The following is a 26,988-nucleotide window of genomic DNA, read 5'->3' on the forward strand; positions in this document are numbered from 1 at the left end:
GGGTGGGCCGCGCGGGGCCTTGATTTCCCTCCGTGGAAACTCCCAGGCGCGGACCCCCGGCGCGGCCCGCCGCGTAGGCGCCGCTCGCGGGGCCGGAGGCTCTGAGGATGTCTGCGGTGCTCCAGAAGCTCAAGAGGTTCAAGCTGCGGGACTTGCACAACCAGAAGAAATTTGGGGTGGCGGGCAGGAGCTGCGAGGAAGTGCTGCGGAAGGGGTGCCTCCACTTGCAGGTGCCCCGGGGTCCGGGGGGCGGGGGCCCGCCGCTTGCAGGTGCTCCTCGGGCCGAGGAGCTGAAGGCCGATGGGCTGGGGGCCTCTGCTTGCGGGCGGCCCGGGCCGCGTTGAGTTGGGGGTGGGCTGGAGGGGTGGGGCGAGTCTGACTGAGCGCGCCTGCCCAGAGCACTCTTTTTGAGCTGGGAAGATGTTGCCCCGTCGTCCTGCACTGTCAGGACTGGCCGAGCTCAGGCTGCACCGAGCCGCAGTGCGTCCCCGAGTCCTGACAGTCGCTGGGAGGGGGCACTGTCCATATCCCCAGGGCGGAAAGCCTGAGCCTGACCACTGCCGATGGCCACGTGCCCGACCCCGGGCTCCATCCTGGCTCCTTACGTGGGCTGTCGTGGAGTCCACCTGTCGCCCTGTGAATCGGGCGCTAACACCCCCATTTCAAAGATGAGGAAACTGAGGCACCAAGCGACTAAGCAACGTTCCATAGCCACTGAGGAACGGCCGGTGTTTAAACCCCGGTCTAGCTACGCCGGAACCCTCTTAGCCCAGCCTCTGCGGGTGCGGGGGCTGCAGTCGGGGGGCGGGGGAATTGGGGTCCTTCCCGGCTTCTGGGTCCTGGTGCCGCATCTCAGCAGATGGCCTGAGTGAAGCTTCTGCCCCAGCGCTCAGGAGCCCACCCGCTTGGGAGAAATTTGGGGAGAATAGGAGGTGCTGCTTTTTTGCCTCAAAACCAGGGAGTGTGGGAGACCTCTGGGCCCCAGGGAATTCCCATTTCCTGTGCTGCGGAGAAGCCCCCAACCTCCTCTAACTCCTCGGCCCCGTCAGAGCAGAGGGACTTTGTAGAGAGGCCTGGGAAACTTCCCCCTTCTGACTGTGAGGATCACGACAGCTCTGGCCTGAGACCCAGGGACCTGGTTCCAGTGCTGGTAGGCTCAAGTGCTCCAGGGCACAGGCCGTTCCCTGCCTGGTTTCCCCTGGTGTAAAATGAAGGGTTGGGCTCAGAGGCCTCTCAAAGCCCTTTGGCTCGAATATTCTAGGTATTTCAGCCATTGTTCTTAGCTTATTGAATTAATTTCCTCTGACTGGGCTTAGACCAGTGCTGGGTGTGTGTGTGCACGTGTGGGGTGGGGGGGAGGGGAGGAGTTGCTATTAAAAATTCATAAAACTGATTGGTGTCGAGCCACACAGGACTAAACCTCAGCAAGTTAAGAGTCCCATGTGCTGATCACTCTTCCGTGGACAGAGGCGGTGGGTCCTGCTCAGTAAAGATTTCTCCTTAACTAACTGGTGCCCAGGGAGAAACCCGAGCAGTAGGCGGTATGTCCTGGCACCTGTCAGGCAATGAGCCTCATTGATGCGGATGTGTTTACAGGCTTAGTGCAAGCAGTCAAGGGTCATTTTTGGAAACAGGCTTGGATTTTGAAGTGCCCTGGAGGAGCTCGGTTTGAAGCGTCCAAGTGGTGAATCCTGCAAAGCGGTTATCACCGTGTATGTATTTCTATGACTTTCCAGGTCTTAGAATGACCTACAGTAGGTGCCCGTGTTTGGACGTGCTCTGTATGTGCAGACTGCATCTCGAGTGGGATTCTTTACAGCGTAGTAGTTCCTTCTTATTCTCCGTGAGGGTTGCAGATGGGAAGACCTCAGGTCGCCACCCCAAGACTGGGTCCCCCGAGATCCAGGAAGTAAGCATTCCACCCTGCTCTCCCCTCCCCCCTTCTTCCTAGCTCCCAGTTCCTGGCTCCACCCTGTGTCTCTATGAGGATGGCACGGAGCTGACTGGAGATTACTTCTGGAGTGTCCCCGATGACTCGGAGCTCGTGCTTCTCACTGCGGGGCAGACCTGGCAGGGTTGTAAGTGGCGGGGACCTTGGAGATTGGTGGGGAAGCTGGTGTGGCTTTGGAGGTGCAGAGCCTGCCTGGGGGTGCCAGCCCCGGGAGGGAGGGGTCCCCCTTACTCTGGACTCTGAAGGAGGAAGCCCCCGGAGGCAGAATCAGATGACTGTGTTGTCCATCCTCTTGACCAGGAGGCCAGTTGTCCAGCTGGTTGTTCTATGTGTCTTTTTAAGAAATTCCTTTAGTTTTATTTACGTGCATTTGAAGTGTCCTAGTAACCCCTAAGGGCAGAAGGGAGAGCTTGGGGGGTGGGAGCCTGCCCAGTTTTGCGGGTAAGGCAGAGCCAGAGAGAGAGGCTGTCCTGTTCTGCTGGGCTTTGTTGAGGAAAATAATCAATAACCAATCAATAATAAGAATAGAACAGTTTTATTTGAGCCAGACTGAGGACTATAGCCCAGAAGCCCTCTTCCCAGGTTACTCTGAGAAACTGCTCCAGAGAAGCAGGGTTTTCAGCACAGTTTTATGTCTTGTCAGAACAAAGACCATTAAACAAGTCAGGGATGCATTTCTCCGAGGTTTCAAAAAAAACCAGACCAGCACGTACACAGCGAGTCAGCATGGGCTTGGCATCTGGGAGGGAGCCTTATGATCGAAGGAGTAACCAGCATTGGTGTCCCAGGAAGAGGGGCATTTAATTTTTATTTTTAACATGGATGTTCTTTACTTCTGGTCAATGCACCCTTTTCTTTAATAATTAAAGCAGATGTGCAGTGTGATCAGCCACAAAAAGGCTGTTTTAGTTAGCATCAAATTCAAGTTAACTCATGTAGAAGCCAGAACAACGTCCCTGTATCTCAATATGTAAACATTTCTTTGATCAACTTTCTAAGGGATGGGCTGGTGGCTGATGCCGTGCTCAGTGTCTGGTCTCTGTCGGGTTTGCGGACACACCGTCCTTAGGCTCCTGTCGGGGCTGCCTTATTGGAGCAGGTGCTTTTGGAGTTGGTTCTTTAGGGGAGTCTGTGCTGGATGACAAGTGCTACTCTGGAGCCATAGGCCAGTGGCCAGGTGTGTGCCCTTTCCCTGGGAGGGTCGTCTGGCCCTTGTGCAAAGGGGCTTCCATTTCAGGAGATGTTTCTGGTGCCTGGGGAAGCAAGTGGAGCTCTGAGGACCGAGGTTGTCCTACCTCCTCTGCCGAAAGGGCAGAGAGAGAAGCCTGAGAGCTGTGCAGCTGTGGCCCCGCCCCTGGGTTGGGACTCTGCTGTCAGCAGTGAAGGTGACATGTCTGCTGTGCGCTCCCATTGGCAAGCCTCATTCCTCCTTGTACTTCTAGAGAATGAAGTCTCAATAAAGTTGTTAAAAAAGAAAAGAAAAGGAACTGCACGCTGCTTGCCAGAGCTGCGGTCCCATCTCATCTCCACAGCAGGGACGAGAGCGGCCTCTCCAGCTCTTGGCATTGTCGCTCTTTTCACTTTAGCCATTCTGGTGGGTGTGCGATGGTGTCTGGACTTGCATTTCCCTCCTGACGGACGGTGTTGACCATCTTCTCCTGGGCTGATTTACCATCTGTAAACCTTCTTGTGAAGGGTCTTTTGTCCATTGTCTAATGGGGTGTTTTTTACGGTTGAGTTTTGTGAGTTTTTTCCTAATATATTCTGGATGAGTCTTTGTCAAATGTGTTGTTGACACTGATATTTTCTCCCAGTCTGCAGCTTGTCCTTTTTTTTTTTCTATAAGTATGTTCTTATGACCATTATGCTTTTATTTCTGTGAGAAAGATTCCTAGGAGTACAATTGCTGAGCCAAAGAGTATATGTGATTTTTTAAAAATAAATTTATTTTATTTATTTATTTTGGCTGCGTTGGGTCTTCGTTGCTGCATGTGGGCTCTCTCTAGTTGTGACGAGCGGGGGCTACTCTTTGTTGTGGTGCGCGGGCTTCTTGCGGTGGCTTCTCTTGTTGCGGAGCACGGGCTCTAGGGGTGCGGGCTTCAGTAGTTGCGGCACTCGGGCTCAGTAGTTGTGGCGTGTGAGCTCTAGAGCGCAGGCTCAGTAGTTGTGGCGCACGGGCTCTAGAGCGCAGGCTCAGTAGTTGTGGCACACGGGCTTAGTTGCTCCGCGGCATGTGGGATCTTCCCGGACCAGGGCTCGAGCCCGTGTCCCCTGCATTGGCAGGCAGATTCTTAACCACTGCGCCACCAGGGAAGTCCCTGCAGCTTGTCTTTTCGTTCTGTTAACCGCGTCCTTCATGGAGTAAAATTTTTAACTTTGATGAAATCCAACCTGTTCCTTTTTATCCTTCTACGCGTATGGCTTTGGTGTTCAGTCTGAGACCTTTTCACGAAGCTCTAGGTCTTGAAGATTTTCTCTGTCTTTCTGCGCCAGTTGCTATGATCATGCGACTTTTCTTGGTTAGCCTGTTGAGGGTGGATCACACTGATTGCTGTTTGGACCCCGAGTGGCCCCATATCCCTGGAATGACCCTCGGGACCGTGGGGTCTGTTCCTCGCATGCGTCTGGACTTCTGTTTGTAGGACGCTGTGAAGCCCTCGGTCCCGAGTGCCTGCTCGGAGGGCTTGCTGCTTTCGGGTGTGAGCGGAAAGGCCCTGGGAGCCAGCAGGACAGTGAAGGGACGAACCTGGAGTGTGAGAGGTCTCGAGGGAGGTCCCAAGACGAGGCGATTTCACTTGGAGGAAGGAAGGCTGAGGGCAAGGGCGGCAGCTCGCTCGGGTGGCTTTCGTTTTCCAAACCGCGTCCCGTGTCCTCCCCGTCTGTCCTCACACTAGCCGGGCGCTGGCAGCCAGGCCCAAGGGCCGGGACCCTGGGCTGGTGACTGTTGGGGCAGGGGTCTGGCTGGTCCCGGGGGAGGAGGTGGTCTCCCCCAGGCAGTGCTCCAAAGCCTGGTGGCCTCTCTGTTCCCTTCGGTGGCAGACGCGAGTGACATCAGCCGCTTCCTGAGCGTGTTCCAGGAGCCGCACGCAGAGCTCATCCGGGCCGCCCGGCAGCTGCTCTCGGGCGAGCGGGCCCCGCTGCGGCAGAAGCTCCTGGCCGACCTGCTGGGCACCGTCAGCGAGAACATCGCGGCCGAGACCAGGGCCGAGGACGCGCCGTGGTTCGAAGGTGCCTCACGGATTCGGGCCTGGAGGGGGCGGGTGGGGAGGGCTTCCTCCGGGCCAGCTTGCTGGGACACGGGATCTGTTGTGTTGGTTCCCAGACCCAGGGGCTCCCCAAGCGCGGGGCCAGGGGCCAGGCAGCCCTGGGACTGGCCGTTTTATTTTTATGTAATTTTCAATTGTGGTCAAGTAGGCATAAGATAAAATTCACCATCTTTACCGTTTTCAGGCATATAGTTCGCTGGCATTAAATATCTTCCCGTTGTTGTGCTGCGTCACCACCATCTGTCCTCAGACGTTTTCATCTTCCCAAACTGAAGCTCTGCCCACATTGCACATCGCTCCCCACCCCTCCCCCGCCCCGGCCCCCAGCCTTCTTCCTGTCCCTGTGATTCCGACTCCTCCAGGGGCCTCGTGCGAGCGGGATCAGGCATCTGGCTTACTTCACTCAGCATTTAATGTCTCCGTGGTTCATCCATGTGGAAGCAGGTGTCAGGATTCCCTTCCTCTTTGAGGCTGCGTGCTGTTCCATCACCTGGGCGGACCACATCTTCTTTATCCATTCACCTGGGCTGCTCCCACCTTTTCCACTGGCCTCTCAAGCCAGGCGGAGGGAGCCCTGAGTGACTGCAGCCCTCTTGGGAAAGGGGCTTGGAGGTGCCACCAGGCAGAAGCCCCTCGGTGGCCTTTGAGATGCTCCGTGCTGGTGGACCAGACTTCTCCACAAATGAACAAAATCCAGGGATAGCGCGCAGGTCCCCATTGGAACGTTTCTAGATGGAGCCGAGCAAAACGGCCCTCACCTTCCGCCCCTCCTGGGAGAGCACGGGCCCTGGGCTCCAGGCGTCTTGTCTCTCCTTCCGGCAGGTTTGGAGTCCCGGTTTAGGAACAAGTCTGGCTACCTGAGATACAGCTGTGAGAGCCGGATCCGGAGCTACCTGAGGGAGGTAGGTCCACACTGATGCTGGGTGTGCCAGGCGGGTTTAGGAAGCGGGCTCCGCTGTTGGGACTCTGCTCGAGGGCCAGCGTGGATGTTGGAGGAGCACACAGGCTGGCGTGGGTGCAGGTTCAGGGGCAGGTGCTGCTGTGGATGCCAGTCGGTGCAGGTGGACGTGAGCCAGCAATGGATGGGCCACTTGCCCGGGGAGCCCCCAGCACGGCCGACATCTGGCTTCCACTTGTCAGAGCTCAAGCTGGGTCCGGGGTTGCAGACTTGGCCTCCCTGCACTCTGCGGAACTCTCCCTACGGGCTGTGAGTAGAACCCACCTTTGAACGCCTTCATCTGTCGGGCGGTTCGGTTTCGACGTGAACTCATCCCAAGTAGCCGTCTCCGTCCACCGTGAGCTTAGATGGATGCCCACACGGTGGGTGGGGAGGGGCAGCTGCTCTACTGTCCCCAGCGCTGCCGTTGACTTTCCCGTCTGTGCGAGGTGCAGCTGTCTGACCTCCAAGAAGCAGCAGGAGGGGCTCCGAGTCGTGGTGGGTCCAGGCTCTGACTCCGGGCTCCCCTCCGGGAGGCGTGAGAAGCAGGTTGACACGGGTTGAGAGCTGAGACGCTCCCGAAGGAGACGCACTTCACTTCCGACGAGAAACGGGTCCTCGGGCCCAGTGCACTCTGTCCCGCTCCCTTTCAGCAGGGAGGTGACCCGGCTGACAGCTGACCTGCAGCAGGGCAGGCCGCGGAGGGGGCTGGTGCCTGTGGTGCCTCGGGGCTGCGTTGGCCCCTCTCTGGAGGATAACCTGGGTGCTTGACTGGCCCCTGAGGCTGGGTTCTGGGCGGCTCTCTTCCACCCTTCGTGGGAGGACAGGCAGCAGGGGGTGGGTTTGGGGGCAGCGGCAGGCAGGGGTCCTCAGGCTCGGCCCTCTGTGCCAGCTCCTTAGAGAACCAGCACTGGGGCCCGGGGGTGGGCTGGGCACTCCCCGCAGAGGCCCGCGGGCGCTGTTGCCCCTGTGCTGCGTGGCCGGACATCAGCCGTGGGGCATCTTGTTCGTCCTTTGCAGACACCCCCCCACCCCTCACCTGCACCTGGCCGCACGTCGCTGCTGCAGAACTGCCCACACACACTCCGTTGAGATCCCGTTACACAGAAGGAAACCTCAGGACTGGGGTGTCTGAGGTCCTGGGGCCTGGTCCAGCTCCCCCTCTCCCCCTGCCCCCCATCTCTGCCTGAAAGTGGCCACCCTCGGGCTCCTTCTGTTGCCGAGGATACGCTCCCCGCGCTGGCTGGCGGGCGTCTCCAGGGCATCATTCCCAGCCCCTGCTGGGTGCAGCCCCCTGTCCCGTGATGACCCATCTGCTGCCCTGCGGTCACTCCCACTGGGCCAGGCGGTCTCCTCGCTTCTGCCCAGCGCTCAGTGTGGGCCCAGCTGTGCCCATGGGTGCGACTCTCCACCTGCGCCCCAGTGGGCGGCAGTGCGCTGGTCACTCCTCACCTGCACACTTCCTCTCGGGTTTCTTGCTGCAAAGCAGTGGGCAGTGCTTGGGAGACAGGGCGGCCAGGATGCCTGGAGCTTGAGTTCTTATCTGATTGTGACCAAAGCTCCATCTCATGGGCCCAGAGAAATTTCCCAGGGTCAGATAGGCACAGTCGGTGTGAGCTCAGACCCCCAGACCTCAGGGCCATGCTGGGACCCCAGGGGGCGGGGGCCAGACCCCCGACCTCAGGGCTGTGCTGGAACCCCAGGGGGCGGGGGCCGGACCCTCGACCTCGGGGCCACGCTGGGACCCCAGGGGGCGGGGGCTCTGAGGGCTGTGGCGTTGGTGGACCAGGACCCCGGCGGCGGTGGGTTTTCGGGCACATGGCCAGCGTTCAGCGATGCCCCTGCCTCTTCTAGGTGACGTCTGGCGCCTCCCTGGTTACGACGGAGGCTCGGGAGGAGTACCTGCGGGTCGTGGCTGCCATGTGCCAGAAGCTCCAGGCCGCCCGGTACAACAGCAGCTACTTCGACAGGGGGGCGAAGGCCAGCTGCCGGCTCTGCACGCCTGAAGGCTGGTTCTCCTGCCAGGTGAGCCACGAGCCTGTGCCCTGGGCCACCCCGGCCAAGGCCTGGTGAGCTGGGGCAGCCCTCGGGTGTCAGCTCACGTGGGGTGAGGGAGGGTCTCAGCCAGTGGCTCCCAGACGTCAGTGGTGTCAGAACCCCCTGCAGGGCTCGTGAGCCCCCTGGGCCCCTCCCGGGGCTTCTGTTCCAGCAGCTCTCGTGAGGCCTGAGAGCCTGCGTTTCTGACACGTTCCCCAGTGATGCTGGTTCAGGGCCCTCACTTGAGAACCGCTTTGGAGGGTGCGGGCGGCAGGACATACCTGCTCATGAGCCGAGACCCCACCCTGGTGTGAGAGGAGGGATGGCATTCATTTGGGTGCCTGATGCGTGTTTTGCTCCCCTGGGAAAGCCTGGATGAGAGAGCATCCGGATTTCAGGGTGGTGGCTGGACGTGACATTCCGGGCTCTGGCTGAGCTTGGCACCACGGTGGGTGGCATCAGCTGGAAGCAGCATTCTGAGCTGTGGAGACAGCTAAGGGCATATCTTGTTCTTTGCAAGCTGTACGTTGTACTTCCAGTAAAATCCCCTCCTGCCGCTGGCGCTGGGCCCAGAGTGGGCAGGGGTGGGCGCGGCCTCCCTCGCACATGCCCCCGTGCCTCTGCGCCCACCGGGCAGCCCCTCCCAAGCGTGACGGGCCCTGAGCATCCAAACGCTGCTCCTTCCCAGCTGGCTTCACGTCACACCTCACACACAACTGACCTCTCCCTCCCGGGGGAGTGTGACTGGAGCCTGGCGGTGTGTGTGACGGGGACAGAGACCAGACCCTTCACCCTGGCCTGGGCAGGCTCTGGGTCAAAGGCCTCTAAGCAAGTCGAGCCGTAGGCTTCCCGCGGGGCGGCTGAGAGGGCCCTCGGGGGCCGGAGGGGGGCTGGGGGCTTCAGGGCGGAGGAGATGTTTTCGCACGTCTCCGAGGCCCAGCCTGTGCAGGGTCTCAGGGAAATGCCGGGAAGCCGAGGAGGAGACAGGAGGGGAGCAGTTGTGTGATGGGAGCCGCGTGGGGAAGCTGGCGCCCCAAACGGCCAATAGGCTCACTTGTCCTCTTCGCAGACGCAGAGCATCACCCCAGGGTCGTGAGGGAATGGGGTGCCGTTCCAGGGCAGGATGCTTTACCTCCTGAACAGAGACTCTTTATAAGGGACTGACCCCCGCCGAGGGGTGCCTCCGTCGCGGGTAGAGCGGCAGTGAGATGCTCCTTGGCTTCGTGGCCTTTACCTTCTCTCTTTCGGCCCAGGGTCCCTTTGACGTGGACGACTGTGCTTCCAGACACTCCATCAACCCCTACAGTAACAGGGAGAGCCGCGTCCTCTTTAGCACCTGGAACCTGGACCACGTGTGAGTGCGTGGGGCTGAAGGCCACAACCGCAGACCCGGAGTGCACCTGCAACCTGGCCCTGCCCGGCCTCCGCGGCTGGCGGGCTGCCTGGTGCGCCACGCACCCAGCGCACGTGTCACGGACCCACGGACATCGTGAGCGTGTGGCGTGGAAGGGGTTGCCGGGATCGTGCGGTGCTGACGCTCCTGGGCTGCGTGGCGGGTGTCACTCAGTGCGGTGGGCTCGGATCCCCGTCCGCACCTGTGTGACCCCGTGCGTCCCCTCCCACCACCAGCGCCCACCTGTGGGCGGAGCCAGTGGTCGGCAGCCGCGGGCCCGGTCAGCGTGGCACAGGCGCAGCTGTGTGGGGTCACTGCCTTGCCCAGGGAGCGGGAGCTCTGCGTTGTGACGTGTAGGGAGTTTCCTGCTTCAACCAGGGTGAGCAAGTCTTGGCCGGCAGGAGCATTTTATGTGTGTATTAGCTCATTCTAAAAAAAAGAGCAGAAATGGAAAATTTTATTATTTTAACTGAGGTGCTTTTCTTGTTGACCCCTGAACAACTTGGGGTTTGAACTGCATGGGTCCACTTACACGTGGAGTTTTCAGTAGGAAATACTAGAGTACTGCTCCATCCACATCGGTTGACTCTGCGGATACCGAGCCGCGGATACAAAGGAACCCTGCACGCAGAGGGCCTCCTGTAAAGTTACACGTGGATTTTTGCCTGCATGGAGTGCTGGCTCCTAACATCCCCTGTCTCCCGTCCTGCATGTTGCCGGGTTGCTCTCCAGGGTGGTCCCACCGACACCCTCACCGGCTGTGAGTTCATGCGCCCCAGGCTTCACCACCTCTTGGTATCAGTACTCTTTTTGTGTTCTCCCAGTCGGACGGGCGAGAAACAGATTTTCCTGTTGCAGTTCATTTGCCTGATTACTAGGAAGGTTGAATGTCCGTGTGTTTATTGGCCACTTGTGTCCTGTGAAGTGGCTCTTGCTTCCTCTGCTCATGTTTTACTGGGCTTTGGTTTTCTAATTAATTTGTAGGAATTCTTTACACGTCCTGGTTACTGATTCTTTGGTGGCTCTTTGTGTTACAGGTATGTTTTTACATTTGGGCTTGTCTTTCGCTTCTGGGATGTCTTTGATCGTGACGGGTTTAAATTCCAGTGTACTGAGATGTATCTCTTCTTTTTTGTGTGAAATCCTTCCCTTCCTGTATCATGAAGATATCCTAGTTTTTCTCTTCTGGTTGGCTCTGCTGTTTCTGACCTGCCTGGAGCACCCCAAGATGATCTCGGGGCTCCAGGCCATCTGTCTGCTCCTGTCTTTTCACGGCCCACTAGGGGCCACTGCCAGCATCTGACTAGGGAAACAGGCCGGCCTAGAAGAGAACACGGATGAAGCAGCAGCGTGCCCGCCAGACCCTGAGTCATGTCTCCTGAAACGTGCCAGTTACATTGCCGCTCTTCTTCTAAATACACATACGTCCACATAGATACACGTACTGGCTTTTAATTTAAAATGCAGTTTTGACAGCAGGCAGCAGGGGTTTGAAAACACTGGTCTGATTGTTTCCCTGAGACATGGCCACAGGCCCACCCCGACTCTGGTGGGGCTGAAGCCACAAGCCACGTGTTTAAATAGTTAAACACTAAAGAGTAACAAACTCTCAGTACAGCACGTGCTGTCCTCCCCACTGGACCGTGTCACCGCGGCCCAGGCCAGGTTCCTGGTCCCAGTCGGCGGACTTCTCAGGGCTCCGGGACGTGGCTGCAGTGGCCTGAAGTCCGCAGCCTGCCCTCTTCTCTCACCCCTTGGGCCCCCTCACACCACGAGGGCTGCACCACGCATGTGCAGGCTTAGGGGTGCACGTACGGGGCGCAGCCTGTCCTGGGAGGATGTTCTGCGCCTGAGTTCTGGGTGTGTGGGCTGGGCGGTGGGGCAGGGGTCCTGTTCCCCAAGGGCTAAGGGCACCTCCTCCAGCACCCAGTGTTGTGAGAGGTCTTCCTGTCTGGGACCAGCGCTTCCCTCCCTCCTTTCAAAACCATCCTTGGCCTTTTCCTTAACTTCATTCATTTGGCTTTTATTTTTTATCCCTTCGTTCTACTTTTTTGGGTTTCTTCTTGCTTATTAGTTAATTTGCATCTCTCCTGTTTTCTAACATGTACATTTCAGGCTATCAGGTTCAGCTTTAGCTACCACCTGTGAGTTCGGTAATTTTTATCGTTATTCAGGTGTAAGGATTCTGTCATTTCCATTGTGATTTTATCGCTGCTCCGTGAACTGGTTAGAAGTGGGCATTTGTTTTCAGTTGCTGCCGGATTCCTAGTGGCCCCTCTTGGTGCCCGCTCGCTGCTGTGGTCACTCACGCCGCCTCTGAGCCTCAGTGGCGGGGGCGTGAGTGCGAGTGGCCTCAGACCCACGTGGCCTCAGATTTGCATGGCTGGATTTAAGCCGCTCTGCCGGCTTTCCGCCCCTTTCTTGTCGACTTTGCGTGTCTCCAGGTTTGGGTGAGTGTCCCACTGGCCGTGTTATTGCTCTTGTTCCCATGGGGTCCGAGATGGTCCCGTCAGAGCTGACGGCTGCCGTCCTCTGCCTGTGTGGTGACGGCCGTGCTCCCCGTCAGCATCGGGCTCTGTCAGGTCAGTGGTGTTGGCACGTCCCCAGCGTCCTTCTGCTGCCGGGACAGCGTCTGGCCACAGTGGCCATTCACACGGTGTTGGTTGAATAAATAGGAAATGTGTTTGGACTTCTTTAGCCCTCTCTTCTGGGTTCCCAGTCACCATTCCAGTCCTTCCCTTTTGGGTCTCCTTTGTGCTTTCTGTGGGTTTAACCGAGTTTTCCTTTTCCCTTGCCCATCACCCCACCCTTCGGTGGTTTGGGAAATAGATGTCTGCTTGTGTTCCCTTAGTGGGGCCCCTGAGGGAAGCACATCGGAAGCAGAATCGCGTCCCCCTTGCCCCCAGGCCCCGTGGAGTCGCCTTGGTGTCACCCCCCTGCTCACCGTGAGCCCTGCACAAAGCGTGGGCGTGTTCCCGGGATAGGTCCTCGATTATGCTCACCCACAGATCACATGGCATTCAGGCGCACTCCCTGTCGCCGATGAGGGTCAGGGGGTTGTAGAAAGGCCCTGAGCGCTCGTTGAGCTGACGTGACTCCAGGCCGGCGGCCACTCAGCCCGCAGTGCTTTGGAGACACGACGCCCCATCTTCCGGCGTCTGTTCACAAGGCTGCCGTCGGTCTCCTCTGCCTTTTCTGTGGCAGCTTTAGACTTTCCCTTTCTCTTTGAAAAGGATGTGTATCTAGTACAGATCTCTGATTTAAATGCTGACCGGGACTTGTATTCTCTGCTCTGAAGACGCGTCTGTCTTTAGTTTTGGGAAGCTCTTCAGCGCTGGTCCTCGGACTCCCCCTCCCACACCTGGACCGGCTCCTCTTGTCCTCCTTGTTGTGCTGCGTCTGCTGGTACACATTCCCGTTCCCGGGGACTTCCTGCCACGGGCTGCACTGTGTCCCCCACATTCATGTGCTGAGGCCCTGACCCCAGGGTGACTGTGTCTGGGGATAGGCTCTTCAGGAGGTGATTAAGGGTAAATGAGGTAGGAAGGGAGGATCTGATAGGGCTGATCTGATAGGACCGTGGTCTCGTAAGAAGAGAGGGCTTGCTCTCCACCACGTGAGGACGCAGCGAGGGGGCAGCCGTCTGCGAGCCGGGAAGACACTTCTCACCCGAACCCAACCACGCTGGCCCTCTGATCTCAGAATCCCAGCCTCCAGAATGGTGAGAAAACTGATTTCTGTTGTTTAAGCCGCCCAGTCTATGGCATTTTGTTACGGTGCTCCGAGCTGACTAATACGCTTCCTATGCGTTCAGTTCACGCATTCTCTCTTCAGCTCTGATGCTTTCAGTCTGTGCATTCAGCATTGAGTACGTATTTCCTTTCTACAAGTGCTTTTGGGTTATTTTTAAACAACACGCCTCTTCATGCCAGTCTGCTTTCATTTTTATTTCATTTTCATTTTAAGTACACTTATTTTATGGTTGTGTGCAAAGAGAGGTCTGGCCTTTGCCCCTGACCCCTGGGAGGTCACCTCTGAGCCCTCGGAGTGTCCTGCCTGCTACTGTCTCTGTTTCCCTGGGGCCGGGGGTCACTGGACAGCCTAACAGTGTGACCAAGGTGGGGGGTTTGGGTGACGTGGTTTCAGCTTGCCCTCTGGGGGTGCTGGGGATGAGGTCAGCCTGTGGGTGGTCAGCTGTGCCCACATGGCAGAGCCCCAGTAAAGACTCCGGATGCCAAGGCTCAGGGAGCGACCCTGTCTGCTGATTCTCCATGTGTGTTGTCACCCCACTGCTGGGAACACTGTCCCTGACTCCCTGGGGAGAGGACGGCCGCAGCTGCCCTGGACTCCCCGCCCTCTGTGTCCCTAACCTTGGATGATTTTAATTTGCATGCTTTCGTGGCTGTAAACCGTAAGTGTGAAGGCTCTCAGGGCCTTTCAGCGAACTGTGGACCCTGAGGGTGGTCTCGGGGCCCTGAGCTCTGCAGTTGGCGGCAGAGGGAGTGGTCTGTGTTAAGATCCCTGGGGGTTCTGGGGCGGCGCCGTTGGCTGCATCCTCCCGTGCGTTGCAGTGCATTCCTTGTGCTTTGTGTGTGTCTGGGCCGTGAGTTCGCCCTCGGTGGGAGGTGTCTGCAGACGGCCCGTGTGTCCCCACCGAGCGGTTCTGCATGTTTCCACCAGGTGCCTGGGGCTTTCAGCGGGCCTTCCTTGCTCGCAGGTTCCCTGCCACGTGCAGTGTAAAGTTGGACGTGTGAGAGGTGGGCTGAGGGTCCTGGGTTTCCAGGTGACTGGAGGACGGTCACACTAGTGGTGCCCTGTGACCAGCACCTGCCGGGTGTCCTTACCTTGTCCCCCCACTGCATCAAGCAGAAGGGAACCCGGGGGTGCCTGGCAAGGGCTTGCACATTCACCACGCCGGGGAGCCTGACTTGGCCTCCTGGAGGATGAAAGACCCCGCGGGGAGAAGGGCCAGCCCCAGGCCAACCCCCCAGCAGAGTGCAGCCCCGTGACTGGGCCAGGCCAACCCACAGAGCCGCTAGGTTTTGGGGGGCTGGTTATGCAGCAGTTGTTAATTGATGCAGAGGCTTTTCCTTCCCCTCCCAAAGCCCTGGACCCCCAGAAGCACCTGTTCCTCCCCTAATGGCTGGGGTGGGAATCTCGGCCCACCCCTCCTGGCTCTTGAGGGCCCCTGGGGCCTCCATCAGGACCGGAACCCTGTTGCAATGTGGAGTGTAGCTCAGTCCTGTGGTCCAGCATTGGTTTCTGTGTCTGCAGAGGGGAGCCGCCTTCTTTCTTTTACTCTCAGATACTTATTTATTGTTACTCACCTTTTCTGTGTCACGGGGGATAGGATTCTACATGCCGGTTTAGTTGCCGCCAGCCCCCCGAGCTGTGCTGTTTCCAGTTCCATCTTGTCAAGTTTACAAGCTTCTAGGCTGGTTACTTAGTGAGGTCTTTTGAACTGTTGCTTGTAAGTGAAAGCAGTTTACACAAAGGTAACATCACGCTTGTTTTAAGTGGACACACACATGCATATAAAAGTACAGGATGACATTTGGAAAGACAAATGTCAGACCCTTAATAGTGATCGTCTCTGGGAAGGGAAGGCGGGAAATGAGAGTGAAGGCTGTAGTTGGAGGTGACTGTAGCTTTATTTGTAAGATTCTATTTAAAAATGCTCATACAGTATCATGTAATTTTTTGGTAACTCTGCACACAGCTAAAGTGTGAACCAAGGAAGCCAAGTTGTTGGTGAGTGACTGTGATGGGACTACGGTTGGCTCTCATTTTTCTCTGTGTACTTTTCAGTATTTAAAAAAATACGCACTACCTACTTTTATTTACTTATTCTTTTAATTTGGCTGTGCTGCGCAGTTTGTGGGATCTTAGTTCCCCGACCAGGGATTGAACTCGCACCCTCAGCAGTGAAAGTGCCGAGTCCTAACCACCGGACTGCCAGGAAGTCCTCCATCTACTTGTAAAACGTGAGAAGCCCGGGTGGCCGGCATCAGGCTCTGGCAGGCTGGCTGGCCCGGCGGGCGTGGCCGCGTGCGGCGATGGCACCCCTACCAGCCTGTGGATGGATGTCCCCAGTGCTCGGTCGATGGCCACAGGGTGAGCCCCTTTCAGCGCCCGCCCTGCTCTGTCTGGGACGGCCTGAGTGCAGTTCCTCTGCCGAGTTTAACCATCTCCACCTGTCTCTCCTGGAAGCAGCCAAACCTTGATGGATGTCTCAGCCGAGTAGACACCACATTCAACCATCTCTGTGGTTTAACAGAAAACGAGGCCTGGCAGGTGCCTGGGGGATTGTGACAAATTGTGACAGCAGAGACGACGTCTCTAACCTTGCTTTGCAGGATAGAAAAGAAGCGCACGGTCGTCCCCACGCTGGCCGCGGCCGTCCACGACGCCGAGGGGAGAGAAGTGGACTGGGAGTACTTCTACCGCCTGCTGTTCACCTCTGAGAACCTCAAGTTAGTCCACATCGCCTGCCACAAGAAGACCACCCACAAACTCCACTGCGACCCCAGCAGGATCTACCGAGCCCCGGCGGTGCCCCGGCGGAAGCGGCGGGCTCGCCAGCGCCCGTGATGCAGGCCGGACAGCACATGCATCCTTCCAACAGGTGCTACTTTTTCTGTTTTTTTTTGCCACTCCAATATTCCCGGAAAACACTTGAAAAAAAATCTTCCTACAGATTCTGGTTTGAGCACATTTCTGAAGCTTTCTTCTGACCTCTGCAAGCCCAGCTGCCAGAGGACAATTCTGGTGGCTCCCGGGACACCCGGGGTCAGGAGTGGCCTCCCTCCGGCTTCACCCATGTGTGCGTGCAGTGTCCCCAGCCAGGCGGCTCCCCTCTTCGCCTGGCCAGTCGGGCTTCAGGGAACTTGTGCGAGCCCCACTGGGCCTCCACACCCCAGGCAAACGCCGTGCTCCGTCCTCTGGTCTCTTCTAAATGCTCGAAAGAGTCGTGACCCTTTTGGGGTAAAATACAAGGAGATTCACTGCTGTATTATTTCTAACTGTAGAAAGTGGGAGACCCTCCAAACGTCTGTAGGGCCGCTTGTGGCATTCGCTGAACCATAGGAAATTGCTGTTTTTATGGGTCCAAAATGGTCAGATAGATAGCATTAATTTCATGATTCAACCTGACACATCTACATAATGCACAACTCTGTAACAGTTTCAGGCATTTATGTGAGACGTGGGAAGCTGGCATTTAAGTGCACGAGGCAGGCAGGTGGCTCGGCCATGCCCAGTGTGACACGGGTGTGTATCACACGTACGTGCCGGTCATGCAGAGACCATCACTGCGTGTGAAGAGCAGGAAACCTGGGGGGAGGGGGTGGGGTGACTGGATCACAAAGGACTAATTTTCTAAATCATGCATTTTATAATACTTGAAGTTTTGAAATGAGCATTTATTTCATAATTTTTTTAAACTTATTTTAAAGTCACATTTTGTAATACTTGAATTTTTACATGTACTGTACAATCACAAAAGCAATAAAGATTTTTTAAAAATAGACACGTCAAAAAAGTTTGCCCTCATTGAGAATAACGAAAATGAGGAAAAAAATGAGTCAATGACTTTTAGGAAGCTGACCCAAATCATTCTATCTTCGTCACTGAAATATACACACATTTTAGAAGGTGCCAGTTCAGTGTGGGATTTGAAGAGTGCTGTTTCAGTTCATTGCACTGATCTAGTCTGATGGGAAGTGGGGACGTGGGAGAGGCTGGACGCCCCAGAGCGTGGTGGGTCCCATCTGTGCAGTAAGGAGGCTGGACCAGGCCCGGTGGCACCCCCCCCCATCCCTCCAGCTCCACGGCTGCCTGTCCAGGGCAGGGCTGCCTGCTCTCTGCTGCTGGAGTGCGCCTGTTACAACCTCTTCGTGACATGTTTCTGGAGGGCAACTCAGCAGAGTTGTCATAAGGACCCCTTCCTTCCCCCGCCCCCTGCCTCTGGTTGTGCAGGGCTGCCTGGGCACCGGGCCTCCCCAAGAGCCGACTGGTCAGGACTTCTGCTGCCCACATCGTGCCGCCTCGGTGCGACTGCCGGGAGAGGTGTCTGGAAGCTTGTGCCGGTCTCTCCTGGACTTGGCCCCGTGCACCTTTTCCCTCTGCTAATTTTAATCGGGGTGACCAAGAGTGCAACAGCTTTCCCGAGTCCTGTGAGCTCTGAGAACTGTTGTGCCTGAGGCCGGTCCTAGGTCCCCTGCACAGACGTGCGCAAGGAAGCGGAATGAGCGGTCCATGGCAGTCGACAGAGTCGCAGGAATGCTTGCAGGACGCACCTCACACCCCTACTGCTCTGGCACCGGTAGGTCATTTTGTGAAGATTCACGTAGAAAGTGTTTCTAAAAATCGGCATGTGTCACATGGCCTGGCCTGCGGGTCGGGTGTTCATTTTAAATGCTGGCAGAACACATCCTCGGAGTACTCCCAATTAGAGCAATTTTAACACGCGTTTTAATACGCTTTTTGAAACTTTATTTCGTCCCCTGGGCCTGATCTGCATTCCATCTGTCTTGCTCATGTCACCCTGGGCTGGCCTCATGAAGTGTTTTCTTTGCGCTGTCCTTGCACGTGTGAGCACAGAACAGGTTCCCCACATGCGCCGCCCTGGTCCCAGCCGCCTCTTTACGGGGACACCTGGTGTTTTCTTTTGGTAATGTCTCACTCTCAGGAGTAACCATCAGGGACATGGACTTGCCCACCCTGGCCACCTTCAACGCCCAGCAGGTTCCACCGGGCGTTCCCTGCACTCAACGTGATCCTCCAGTTGCCACTGGAAACCACAGAGCTGCAACTTAGTGGAGCCAGCTGGCGCCGGGGAGGCGGGTGGGTGGGATGATGGCCCACCACACTGTCCGTCATCAGTTAGAAAAAGGCCTGGAACACGTGGGAAGCTTTCTGCGGTTTAGCTCAGCAACCTGGGCGGCTGGGGAAGAACCTCTCCAGGTTCCATGCGGACCACAAGCCAGCGGGGCTCAGGCATCCAGGAGTGAGGTTTACATTTCGCATTTTGGTGGGAACATGCCGACGCATCTGTCCTGCAGGTGGGCTGTGATTCAGGTTGATGCTTCTCCTGGGAGCCAGTGTAGGGGAAAGACAGAATCCCCTGAAATCTGATGCAGCTTGACCCCCCACTAATCTGAGTGCCGTGATTAACAGTCATTCCTGCAGAATCTCAGGTTGTAAATTACTCTCCCTGGATGCTGCCAAAAGGCCTTAGAAGCAACATCGTCATGTTATTAAAGTAGTTTGTTGACCAATCACAGAATGATTCAGAGCAGGGGAAGGTCACAGCTGCTGATGGGACAACGACCACATTGAAGCAGAGAGTGACTGTGGGGATAGGTGCTTCCAGGCGGCACTTTGGGTCCATCAAGGACAGTGGGAAACCTTACAGGGCACTTCAACTATATTTTGCCCCAAATGATGTTATGTAAGAAACTTCCGTGGTTCACAGGACATTTTAGGGGGAGGGAAGTCTAACGGCTGTTGTAACTAAACCAGAAGTGTTTGCTAGCGCAGCAACAGTAGGACCGCTGCTCACTCGTGGAAACCCAGCACAGCCCTCCGGAACTGCAGGCAGCTCTCCTCCTGTGCCTGTCACCCGGGGACCAGGCTCCCTCTTGGATGCTCTCCTAGTCCCCGGCCTTGGTGTCCTCTGCCAGCAGCTGGTGACAGGAAGGGGCAGCAGACAAGCAGGCCCACATTCCTCTCCGGAGCCCACTGGCAAGAATGTGTCACCAGGTGCTCCTTGAGACAGGGGGAGTGGCAGCGTAGCTCCGGCAGGGCAGCTGCACCAGGTAACGCTGCACCACGGAGGAGAGCGTGGCTTCGCTGGATGGTTGGTCCCCACAGCACGCAGCACGAGGAACGTGCCGAACACCTAGCATCTCAGAAATCCCCCGGCCTCAAGAGGGGGGCCGTGTCCCTTCCAGCTCACAGCCCTGCGCTCTCAGCTCTTAACGCTGGTCAACGGGTGCAAAGCTAAGCCAGCCTTGCACGTGTTAAGACAGGACGGGATCTGTTTTCTCCACTTGGCTGCCCAGCATTTTAGAAAGGAATACAGCTCTAGGGACATAAGCCTTCTTTAAAAATATTTTCAAAATATATTTTATTTCTTTTCCGTATGGATTTTGCTGAGTGTCCAAGGTACACATGAGCTTCATATACAGAAATAAAGGAGAGTTCTTTAAGAACTGGGATTGAATCAGTCACAAGAATGATCCAATTTTGACTATGGAAAATGAATGTGCACATTATCAAAGCTAAGCTTAAGAGTTTCCTTTATAGAGATACCTCGTTTACGAGAGAAGTTAGCTGGAACCACCACCACGTGGGTACAGATGGGAGAAAATGCATCCCTGCGGAAACAGTAGCTTTGCACGCAAAGGTCTTTCAGGTCATGTGCGCCAGTCTCCCCGCGGGTACATGGCGTTCTGCGCAGCTGACCTTTGTGGGTCAGTTCTGAATTCTGATTAGAAGCGTGGACTCTTGGAGACAGGTTTGGTGTCAATGTCTAATGTGCTGAACTGGGAAGCGGTCAGCGGTACTGAACGTGCAGAGGGTCAGTGTGTGCGTCTCACCCTCTATGTTTCTGCACCGTCGGCGTCATCGTCATCGTCGTCTTTGGCTCTGAAATGCATTTTCCTGAATTCGCGTCTGCTCATCGAAGGGCAGGATGACGATGCTGGTGGGAGGTCCTTGGAAGGAAGAGAACACCTGCTTCAGGCACGGGCTGCCCAGCACGAGCACCCGTCTCCAGGCTCTGGTCCCCCCCTATCATGGGAGCGTGCTCCCCACCGGTGTGATGGAGGGAGAGAGGAAAGACTCTGGGTTAAAAGCAAAAGCAAGCCCGGCAAGTGCGGGGGAACTGCCGAGAGAGCCACAAACCACGGCCACGACTTCACACCCCGCAGCAGGGACCAGACTCACGTCGGCCAGCCCGCCCACACCCGCGCTCGCTATGGCAACCGTTCTCAGCTCCGTGCGGGGGATGCCCCGCATCAGCAACCGTTTTGTTCTCTCCTCCCGCGTTAGAGCTCTTACTGTGTTTGATCTGCATCGGGCGGCACTCACACGTGTGAACTGGGGCTGTGACCAGGCGTGCAGTCTGCTGGGGGCTGCCTGCCCAAGGGAGAGGCCACAGGCCTTACCTGCATGAGCTCGACGTTTCCGAAGAAGCGGCTCACTGGCATCGGCTGGTTGCTGTCGTCGTCGAGGAGGACGCTGTCGTCCATCTGCAGTGGAGGCGTGTGGCTCTGCCCCAGGTCCGCTGCCGCCCCGTCCCTCTCGGGGCGGCCGCCGTCCGACTCTCCTCCCGCAGGGGCCCCGCGTCTCGGTGGGGGCGGCCTGTCCTCAGTCTCTACCGGGCAGGCGTCACTCATGGCTCCACAGTGCCCCCGGGGGAGTCCTGCGGTCCCCTGAGGAGCGGAGCTGCTGGCTTCCTTTCCCGGAAGCCTGGCCCTGTCCTCGGCCGATGCCAGAGGCTCGCGTTGACCCGGGGTCTCGGGGGTCGCTATGGGCGCAGCAGGGCTGTCACTCTGGGGGATGGGTTTCTGGAATTCTGACTTCACAAGATGACCTTTGTCGTACTTGAACTTCTTGGTCGTTCGCCTGTCGGTGGCTTTGTGTGATGAGGAAGGCTGTCAGGAGAGAAAATGCAAGGGAAGACCAGACACGCTGAAGGTTATGAAGCAGATGGCAAATAATTAACAAGCCTCAACCCCAGGGGCGGGCAGTCCTGCTCACAGCAAACGACGTCACTGCTGGAGCCACAACTTACAGGACAGGGTCCTTTCATCGTCTGCCGCCAAAGGGGCGGAGTCCAGACTGACGCTGTCCCCCGAGGGGTGCCCTGACATGTAAAATGATGACCCCAGACCCAGCTTCCATTCGTTTCTGCTGGGCCGTGAGCTCTGGCGAGGCAGGACTCTGTTCCGCGGCAGGAGCAGGCACTCAGCAGGGCCGTGAACTTGACTCAGCGCAGCTCTAACAAGCGGCACCCCAGGAGGGAAACCAGACCAGTTGCTGCTGTGAAACCAAGTCTAGCCAGACCGCCGGGCTGCGGCTCAAGGGAGCAGCTCCGGAAACTGGGACCACCGGGCCACCATGGCTGCGTGCCCCTGGCTGCAGACACAGGGTCCCCAGCCTCCCCACCTGCCCTTCGGGGTGAGCAGCATGGCCTGTGCCAGTGTTGCTCAGGCTGCCCAGCAGAGGCCGCTGAGCTCTCGGTGGGTGGGGAGCATGTGCACCAAGGGCAGGGCCTCCTCTGATGGTGACAGCGCCGTGACCTTGCCTCTGGTCTGTTCGCCACACTCAAGGCTTTCTAACGTGACATGTTTCGTGGAAAGGCGGACACTCAGTCCAGTCCTGTCTCCGAGCGGCTGAGGCTCACCTGACATGCCGTCCGGGCAGACGTGGCGACGCGGGCTTCCTGGGCCGAGGCCGATGTGGCCAAGTAGCTCCGGGCTCGGAGGCGCGCCGAGGACCGCACTCCACCTGCCAGCTGGGCCAGACCAGAGGCTGGTCAGACACCCCGAAGATGGCCCTCCCACCCCCATGTTTTTATCAACCATGGAAAGACAGACACCGTGGCCTCTTTTTTTTTTTTTCGGCTGTGCCGTGTGGCTTGTGGGATCTTAGTTCCCCAACCAGGGGTTGAACCCAGGCCCTCACAGTGAACCGCCAGGGACTGCCGACGCCGTGGCCTGAATGTGCGCATCTGCACAAAGCTGGGTGGAAGGTGCTGGTCCCCCACTTCCGTGATCCGGGAAGCTTGCCTACTCTGTCCCTACCGCCCATGTGTTTAGAACCTCCGTTTGTGAGAGAACAGATGTTCAGTTGACTTCAGGTGTTTAGAATAAGCAGCCTGTATCCTTGCTCAGAAGCTTCTTGATAAAAGGTGAAAAAGCAAAAGCGCCCCCACCCCGCAAACCCTCTCTTTGAAATCACAGGGGAGCCAGGCCTAATCCCGTCAGCTTAAAGGAGCTCTAGCTGCTGTGGGACAGGCTGCAACACTAACAAACCGCCCGCCGCCATCTCACTTGGAATGCAAAGGAAAGTCTTCTAGTGACAAGAAAGGAATTAATTAAAACAATGAAACTTACAATCATTTTATTTAGGAATAATTTTAGGTTTTCAGAAAAGCAGCAGAGATGGGGAGTTCCTGCCCGTGCCTCCCTCAGCTTCCCGGCAGCCAACAACCTGGTGCATCTGTCAAAACTAAGCTCAGCACTGATGCGACAATTCACGAAACTGGGGCTGCATTTGCATTTCACCTGCCTCTCTACTGACTGCTCTCTCTGTTCCAGAATGGGGAGCACAGACACTTAGAAAATAACACATTAAAGTGCAAGGGAGAGCTTGAAAGTAAGAGAGGTGGGGCATAGTGAGGAGGGCGTAGCGGAGGGCAAGCTTGACAGCGCTGTCCCAGCGGCCGAGACCGGGGGGACGAGGATGGGGCCGGATGGGGGGCAGCATGCCCGAAAGTGGAGAAAAGAGATCAGGAAGCACACAAGCTAGTTTAGAAATCTTTACAGCAGCATCTCATCCAGAGGCCCCTGGAGGAGGGCGGGTCACCGAGGCTCCGAGGCACGTGACAGCTTGTGGAGGGCACTTAAAGGGAAGGGGAAGGCAGCTTCCACAGCGAGAACAAGGCACTCCGAGCCAGGCAGGACCCGCTGATGTGGACGCCCCGGGGCTGGGCTTTGCTCAAAGAGCCCAGGCAGCAGTGTGGCCGGTCATACCCAAGGAACTAAGCCTAAGAGGTTACAGAGTATCTCCTGTGGGGACGGCACCGCACCACCCAGTCTCCCTGGAGCTCCAGCGCTGCCGTAGTCGGGAACAGACATTCTCAGCCCCAGAAAGCCGCTGACTATCCTCTCCTTCCTGTTATAGTCCAACTCCAAACGTTTCGATGCCGGGTCGTGCCAGGCTCCCGGGGAGGGGGGGGGGACTGGCGCTCGTGACGGCGGCCACCATCCCTGAGTGTCAACACACAGGCGCTGGGCTCGTGCCGAGCGGCTTTAAAAGGAGCAGCACCCCACTGCAGATGGGGACGACTCGGGAGAGGGCCCTGCCAAGGTCACACAACGTGATGTCTGGCTTCAGAGCCCCCCCCCGCCCCGGCTCTGTCACCAGAGCCACCCGCAGGAAAGCCTTGGCTGCTTGCGGAGGGACTGAGCAGAGAACCTGCCGTCCGGCTCTGGGGCTGTGTGCCGTGCAGGCCCTCTGCTGGCAGCAGGGCACTTCTAGATGCTTTGTACTGTAGTCCTTAAAATCTCGGGGTGCAACAGCTCCTCGGGTGGGCTTGTCACCCCTCAGCTTTCCGGGCCCCTCTGCAGAGGTAAAGTCGGTGAGGGTCTGGCTGAGGCCCAGGAGCTGTGGTTACAGGCACCGGAGCCGGCCACCTGCCATCCTCACTAGACTTGCAAGAGTCAACTCCAGTGGCGTTGTGGCTTTAGTTTAATCGTGGGTAAAACTACCTCTAAGGCCCTTGCTCCAAAATGTCAAGAATCAATTACATTTTTTTCTAACTTGGAGAACCGTTGCTCTTCAGTTAGGCAAACTGGTTGCTTCCACGTAAACAATCCCTAAATGAAAACGTCCCCATCAAAAGACTCAAAGGGCTGGAAGAGATCAACAAAACAGCAAGAGGTGCTCCACTAACCCTCCCCCAGTGCAACTGGTGAAGGGTATTAAAAACAACCGTTGAAAACCTTTGCAAATGGTCCTATAAGCAAAGAGCAAAAGGAAGAAACAGTTATTCTGGTGTCCCACCTCCAAGCGGCCAAGGTCAGCACACAGGACACCCTCCCCACCCCCGCTCCCAGGCAGAGGGCTTTCTTCCCAGGGGAGCAGGATGGCAGCACTGCTCATTCCGCCCTCACCCCACCTGCTGTGAGGCTAAGTCTCCAGCAAGCACGGCTGAGAGGAGGGGCTCCCTTCTGCCGAGGCCCCCCTCATGGAACAGAGGTTCCTGCCTGGGCAGGGCACTAAGGAGACGGGGGCCCCATCCCCCTCGCCCCTCCTAGTGAGGCAGGGGTCCCAAGGCCAGGAGAGGCAGGTCCAGGGGATCTCAGGCTGCTGACCCCCTTCCCTCCCCTGAGCACTCAGCTCTGAGAGCAGGGGTGTCACACAGAGAAGCCTGTCCCTGTCCCCAGCTGGGGAGCCCTGGCTCAGATTCTGCCTGGAGAAGAGGCAGGCATCGAAACAAAGGGCTCTTAATCTCTTCCAACTTCATTTACAACAGAGTGTGGAGAAGTTCATGCCTAAGGGGTCCTCAAGAACAGTGGAAGCTGTGATGAAAGGCAGATGGGAGAAAAGTCAAGATAAAGAGTAGGCGTATAGTCTCCAGGAGACGGCCAGGGAAAAACACAGCAGGAGGATCCCTCCTGGGGTCAGAACAAACATCAACCACTGATCTTAGAAACTATTCCTTCAAAGAAGCCAGAATGTGATTGGATTCCTTTGTAGAAAATTTATGCTCCAGGTCATCGCTGAAAACGACTGAGCGATCAGCTGGCAACTAGCGGAGTTTACGAGCTGGGTGTGGGGACTTCCCTGGTGGCACAGTGGTTAAGAATCCACCTGCCAATGCAGGGGACATGGGTTCGAGTCTGGGAATATCCCACGTGCCACGGAGCAACTAAGCCCGTGTGCCACAGGTACTGAGCCTGTGCTCTAGAGCCCGCAAGCCACAACTACTGAGCCCGCGAGCCACAACTACTGAAGCCCATGTACCTAGAGCCCGTGCTCCGCAACAAGAGAAGCCACTGCAATGAGAAGCCCGCGCACCGCAAAGAAGAGTAGCCCCCACTCGCCGCAACTAGAGAAAGCCGGCGCACAGCAACGAAGACCCAACGCAGCCAAAAAAAAAAAAAAAAAAAGAAAGAGCTGGGTGTGGTCAGAGAAAGAGGATGACAGCCCCCCTGAAACCAGTGAGACCCAGGTGACTGTGGGCACACCCAACACTGCCCCTGAGGAGCATCATCACAGCTTCAGCTGTGGGAAGGGAAACAGACTCTACTAGAATCCACTCCATCACTAAACAAATAAAAAGAACATTAACAGTAAAAAGCCTCAGGGTGGGGGTGGGAGACCAGTACCCAGAGCTGCTACAATATATTATCTAACATGTCCAGTTTTCAACAAAAAATTATGAAACATGCAAAGAAACAGGAAAGCAGACCCATACACTAGAATAAAAGCAGGCAACAGAAACTGCCTGTGAGAGCGATCAGATGTTGGATTTATCAGAAAAGGACTTCAAAGTAGCCATTATAAACGTGTTCAAGAAGAGAAACCATGATCAAAGAAAGATTTGATGACATCACATCAAATAGAGATTATCAATAAAAAGATAGAAATTATAAAAAAGAACCAAATGGGAATTCAGGAGTTGAAAATTACAATAGCTGAAGTTAAAAATTCACTGGCAGGGGTGGGGGTGTGCTCAAGAGTAGATATGAACTGGCAGAAGAAAGAATAAGTGAACTTGAAGATAGACTGCTACATTACACAAGCTGAAGAACAGAGAGAAATAAGAACGGAGAAGAATGAAGAGCGCCCCAGAGACACGGTGGAGACTATTGAGTGCAGCAACATACGTGTAATGGGAGTACCAGCAGAGGCACGCGAACCCCGGGCTGGGCAGCGTCAGGGCACCAGGAGTCCAGACCAGCTCCGGAGAGGGAGCCCCCCCCATCCCAGGACCTGATCTGGGAGCCCCCTTCCCAGGGGCGTGGCCTCGGAGCTCCCCTAGCCCGGGGGCGTGGTATGGGGGGGGTGCTCTTCCAAGGGCGTGGCCTGGGAGACCCCCTTCCCGCGGACGTGGTCGGAAAAGGGGGGGGGTCCGCTTCCAAGGGCGTGACCTGGGAGCTCCCTTCCGGAGGTCGAGAGCCAGGCAGAGATCCCCCACCTCCGCCCGAGGCGTCCCGTGGCTCCCCCTCAGCTCCTAGAAAACTGGCGGCGGCACCCCCCACCGCGCCCGGCGCAGCTCCCGCCCGGCCTCCGGCCCCTCACCTTCCGGCTCCTCATGAGTGTGAGCGGCGCGTTGCCGCCCCCAACCCCGCCGCCAAGCCCCAGCGCCGGGCCTAACGCTCTCCAGCAGAGAAGCGACCCGGCCGCCCTCGGCTCGCGCCGCGGCGTCTGACGTCACCAGAATGCTGGCCAATCACAGCCAGGCGTCTCCAGGCATGTGACCCAACAAAGTCGGCGTTTTACGTAGCTGGCGCGTCGGACGGCAGTGTTATGAGGAAAATCTCCCTTGCGTGCTCTCCGCCCGCCATGTTTGAGCGGGGCGGAGGCCATATTTATGAGGGTCGCCCCCCTTGGTGTCTCTGCGGCCGCCATGTTTAAGGGGGTCGGTGGCCATATTTAAGAGGGG

The 26,988-nt window shown here is 57.0% G+C and overlaps 2 protein-coding genes across 9 annotated transcripts; one reads left to right on the forward strand and one right to left on the reverse strand.

The window, feature by feature from the left end:
• The first annotated feature begins 86 nt into the window (after positions 1-86).
• DFFB (DNA fragmentation factor subunit beta) lies at positions 87-19,621 on the forward strand. 7 transcript variants are annotated; one of them, XR_014293275.1, is made up of 9 exons: positions 87-230; positions 1,952-2,078; positions 4,991-5,179; positions 6,040-6,119; positions 8,009-8,179; positions 9,445-9,545; positions 9,821-9,963; positions 13,160-13,305; positions 15,459-16,061. XR_014293275.1 is itself a non-coding variant. In XM_082612516.1 (8 exons), exons 1-7 carry the CDS (start codon positions 108-110, stop codon positions 9,939-9,941), a joined length of 912 nt encoding a protein of 303 aa, XP_082468642.1. In that variant the 5' UTR covers positions 87-107; the 3' UTR covers positions 9,942-9,963; positions 15,941-15,989. The 7 variants fall into 7 exon arrangements, 3 of the variants coding, with proteins under 3 accessions (XP_082468642.1, XP_082468641.1, XP_082468643.1); XR_014293277.1 differs by having other exon boundaries at positions 9,821-13,305; positions 15,459-15,698; positions 15,941-16,024; XR_014293274.1 differs by having other exon boundaries at positions 9,821-13,305.
• A 75-nt stretch (positions 19,622-19,696) lies between these two features.
• On the reverse strand, positions 19,697-26,749 carry LOC309799410 (UPF0688 protein C1orf174 homolog). 2 transcript variants are annotated; one of them, XM_082612518.1, is made up of 4 exons: positions 26,625-26,749; positions 21,997-22,107; positions 20,756-21,244; positions 19,697-20,302 (listed from the first exon to the last, which is right to left on the reverse strand). In XM_082612518.1, the coding sequence occupies exons 1-4, from the start codon at positions 26,637-26,639 to the stop codon at positions 20,189-20,191; spliced, it is 729 nt and encodes a 242-aa protein (XP_082468644.1). In that variant the 5' UTR covers positions 26,640-26,749; the 3' UTR covers positions 19,697-20,188. The 2 variants fall into 2 exon arrangements, with proteins under 2 accessions (XP_082468644.1, XP_082468645.1); XM_082612519.1 differs by lacking the exon at positions 21,997-22,107.
• Between the last annotated feature and the right edge of the window lie 239 nt (positions 26,750-26,988).

The sequence above is a fragment of the Mesoplodon mirus genome (genome assembly GCF_964341445.2).
Source record: "Mesoplodon mirus genome assembly, chromosome: 3".
NCBI lineage: Eukaryota > Metazoa > Chordata > Mammalia > Artiodactyla > Ziphiidae > Mesoplodon > Mesoplodon mirus.

Coding starts and splice junctions, on each gene's coding strand:
- DFFB (XM_082612515.1), top strand. CDS start 108: ATGTCTGCGGTGCTCCAGAAGCTCAAGAGGTTCAAGCTGCGGGACTTG. Junction 5,180..6,039: donor GGACGCGCCGTGGTTCGAAG/GTGCCTCACGGA, acceptor TCCTTCCGGCAG/GTTTGGAGTCCCGGTTTAGG. Junction 8,180..9,444: donor AAGGCTGGTTCTCCTGCCAG/GTGAGCCACGAG, acceptor CTTTCGGCCCAG/GGTCCCTTTGACGTGGACGA.
- LOC309799410 (XM_082612518.1), bottom strand. Junction 21,245..21,996: donor CTGCCCGGACGGCATGTCAG/GTGAGCCTCAGC, acceptor CTCTCCTGACAG/CCTTCCTCATCACACAAAGC. Junction 20,303..20,755: donor GAAACGTCGAGCTCATGCAG/GTAAGGCCTGTG, acceptor CTTCCTTCCAAG/GACCTCCCACCAGCATCGTC.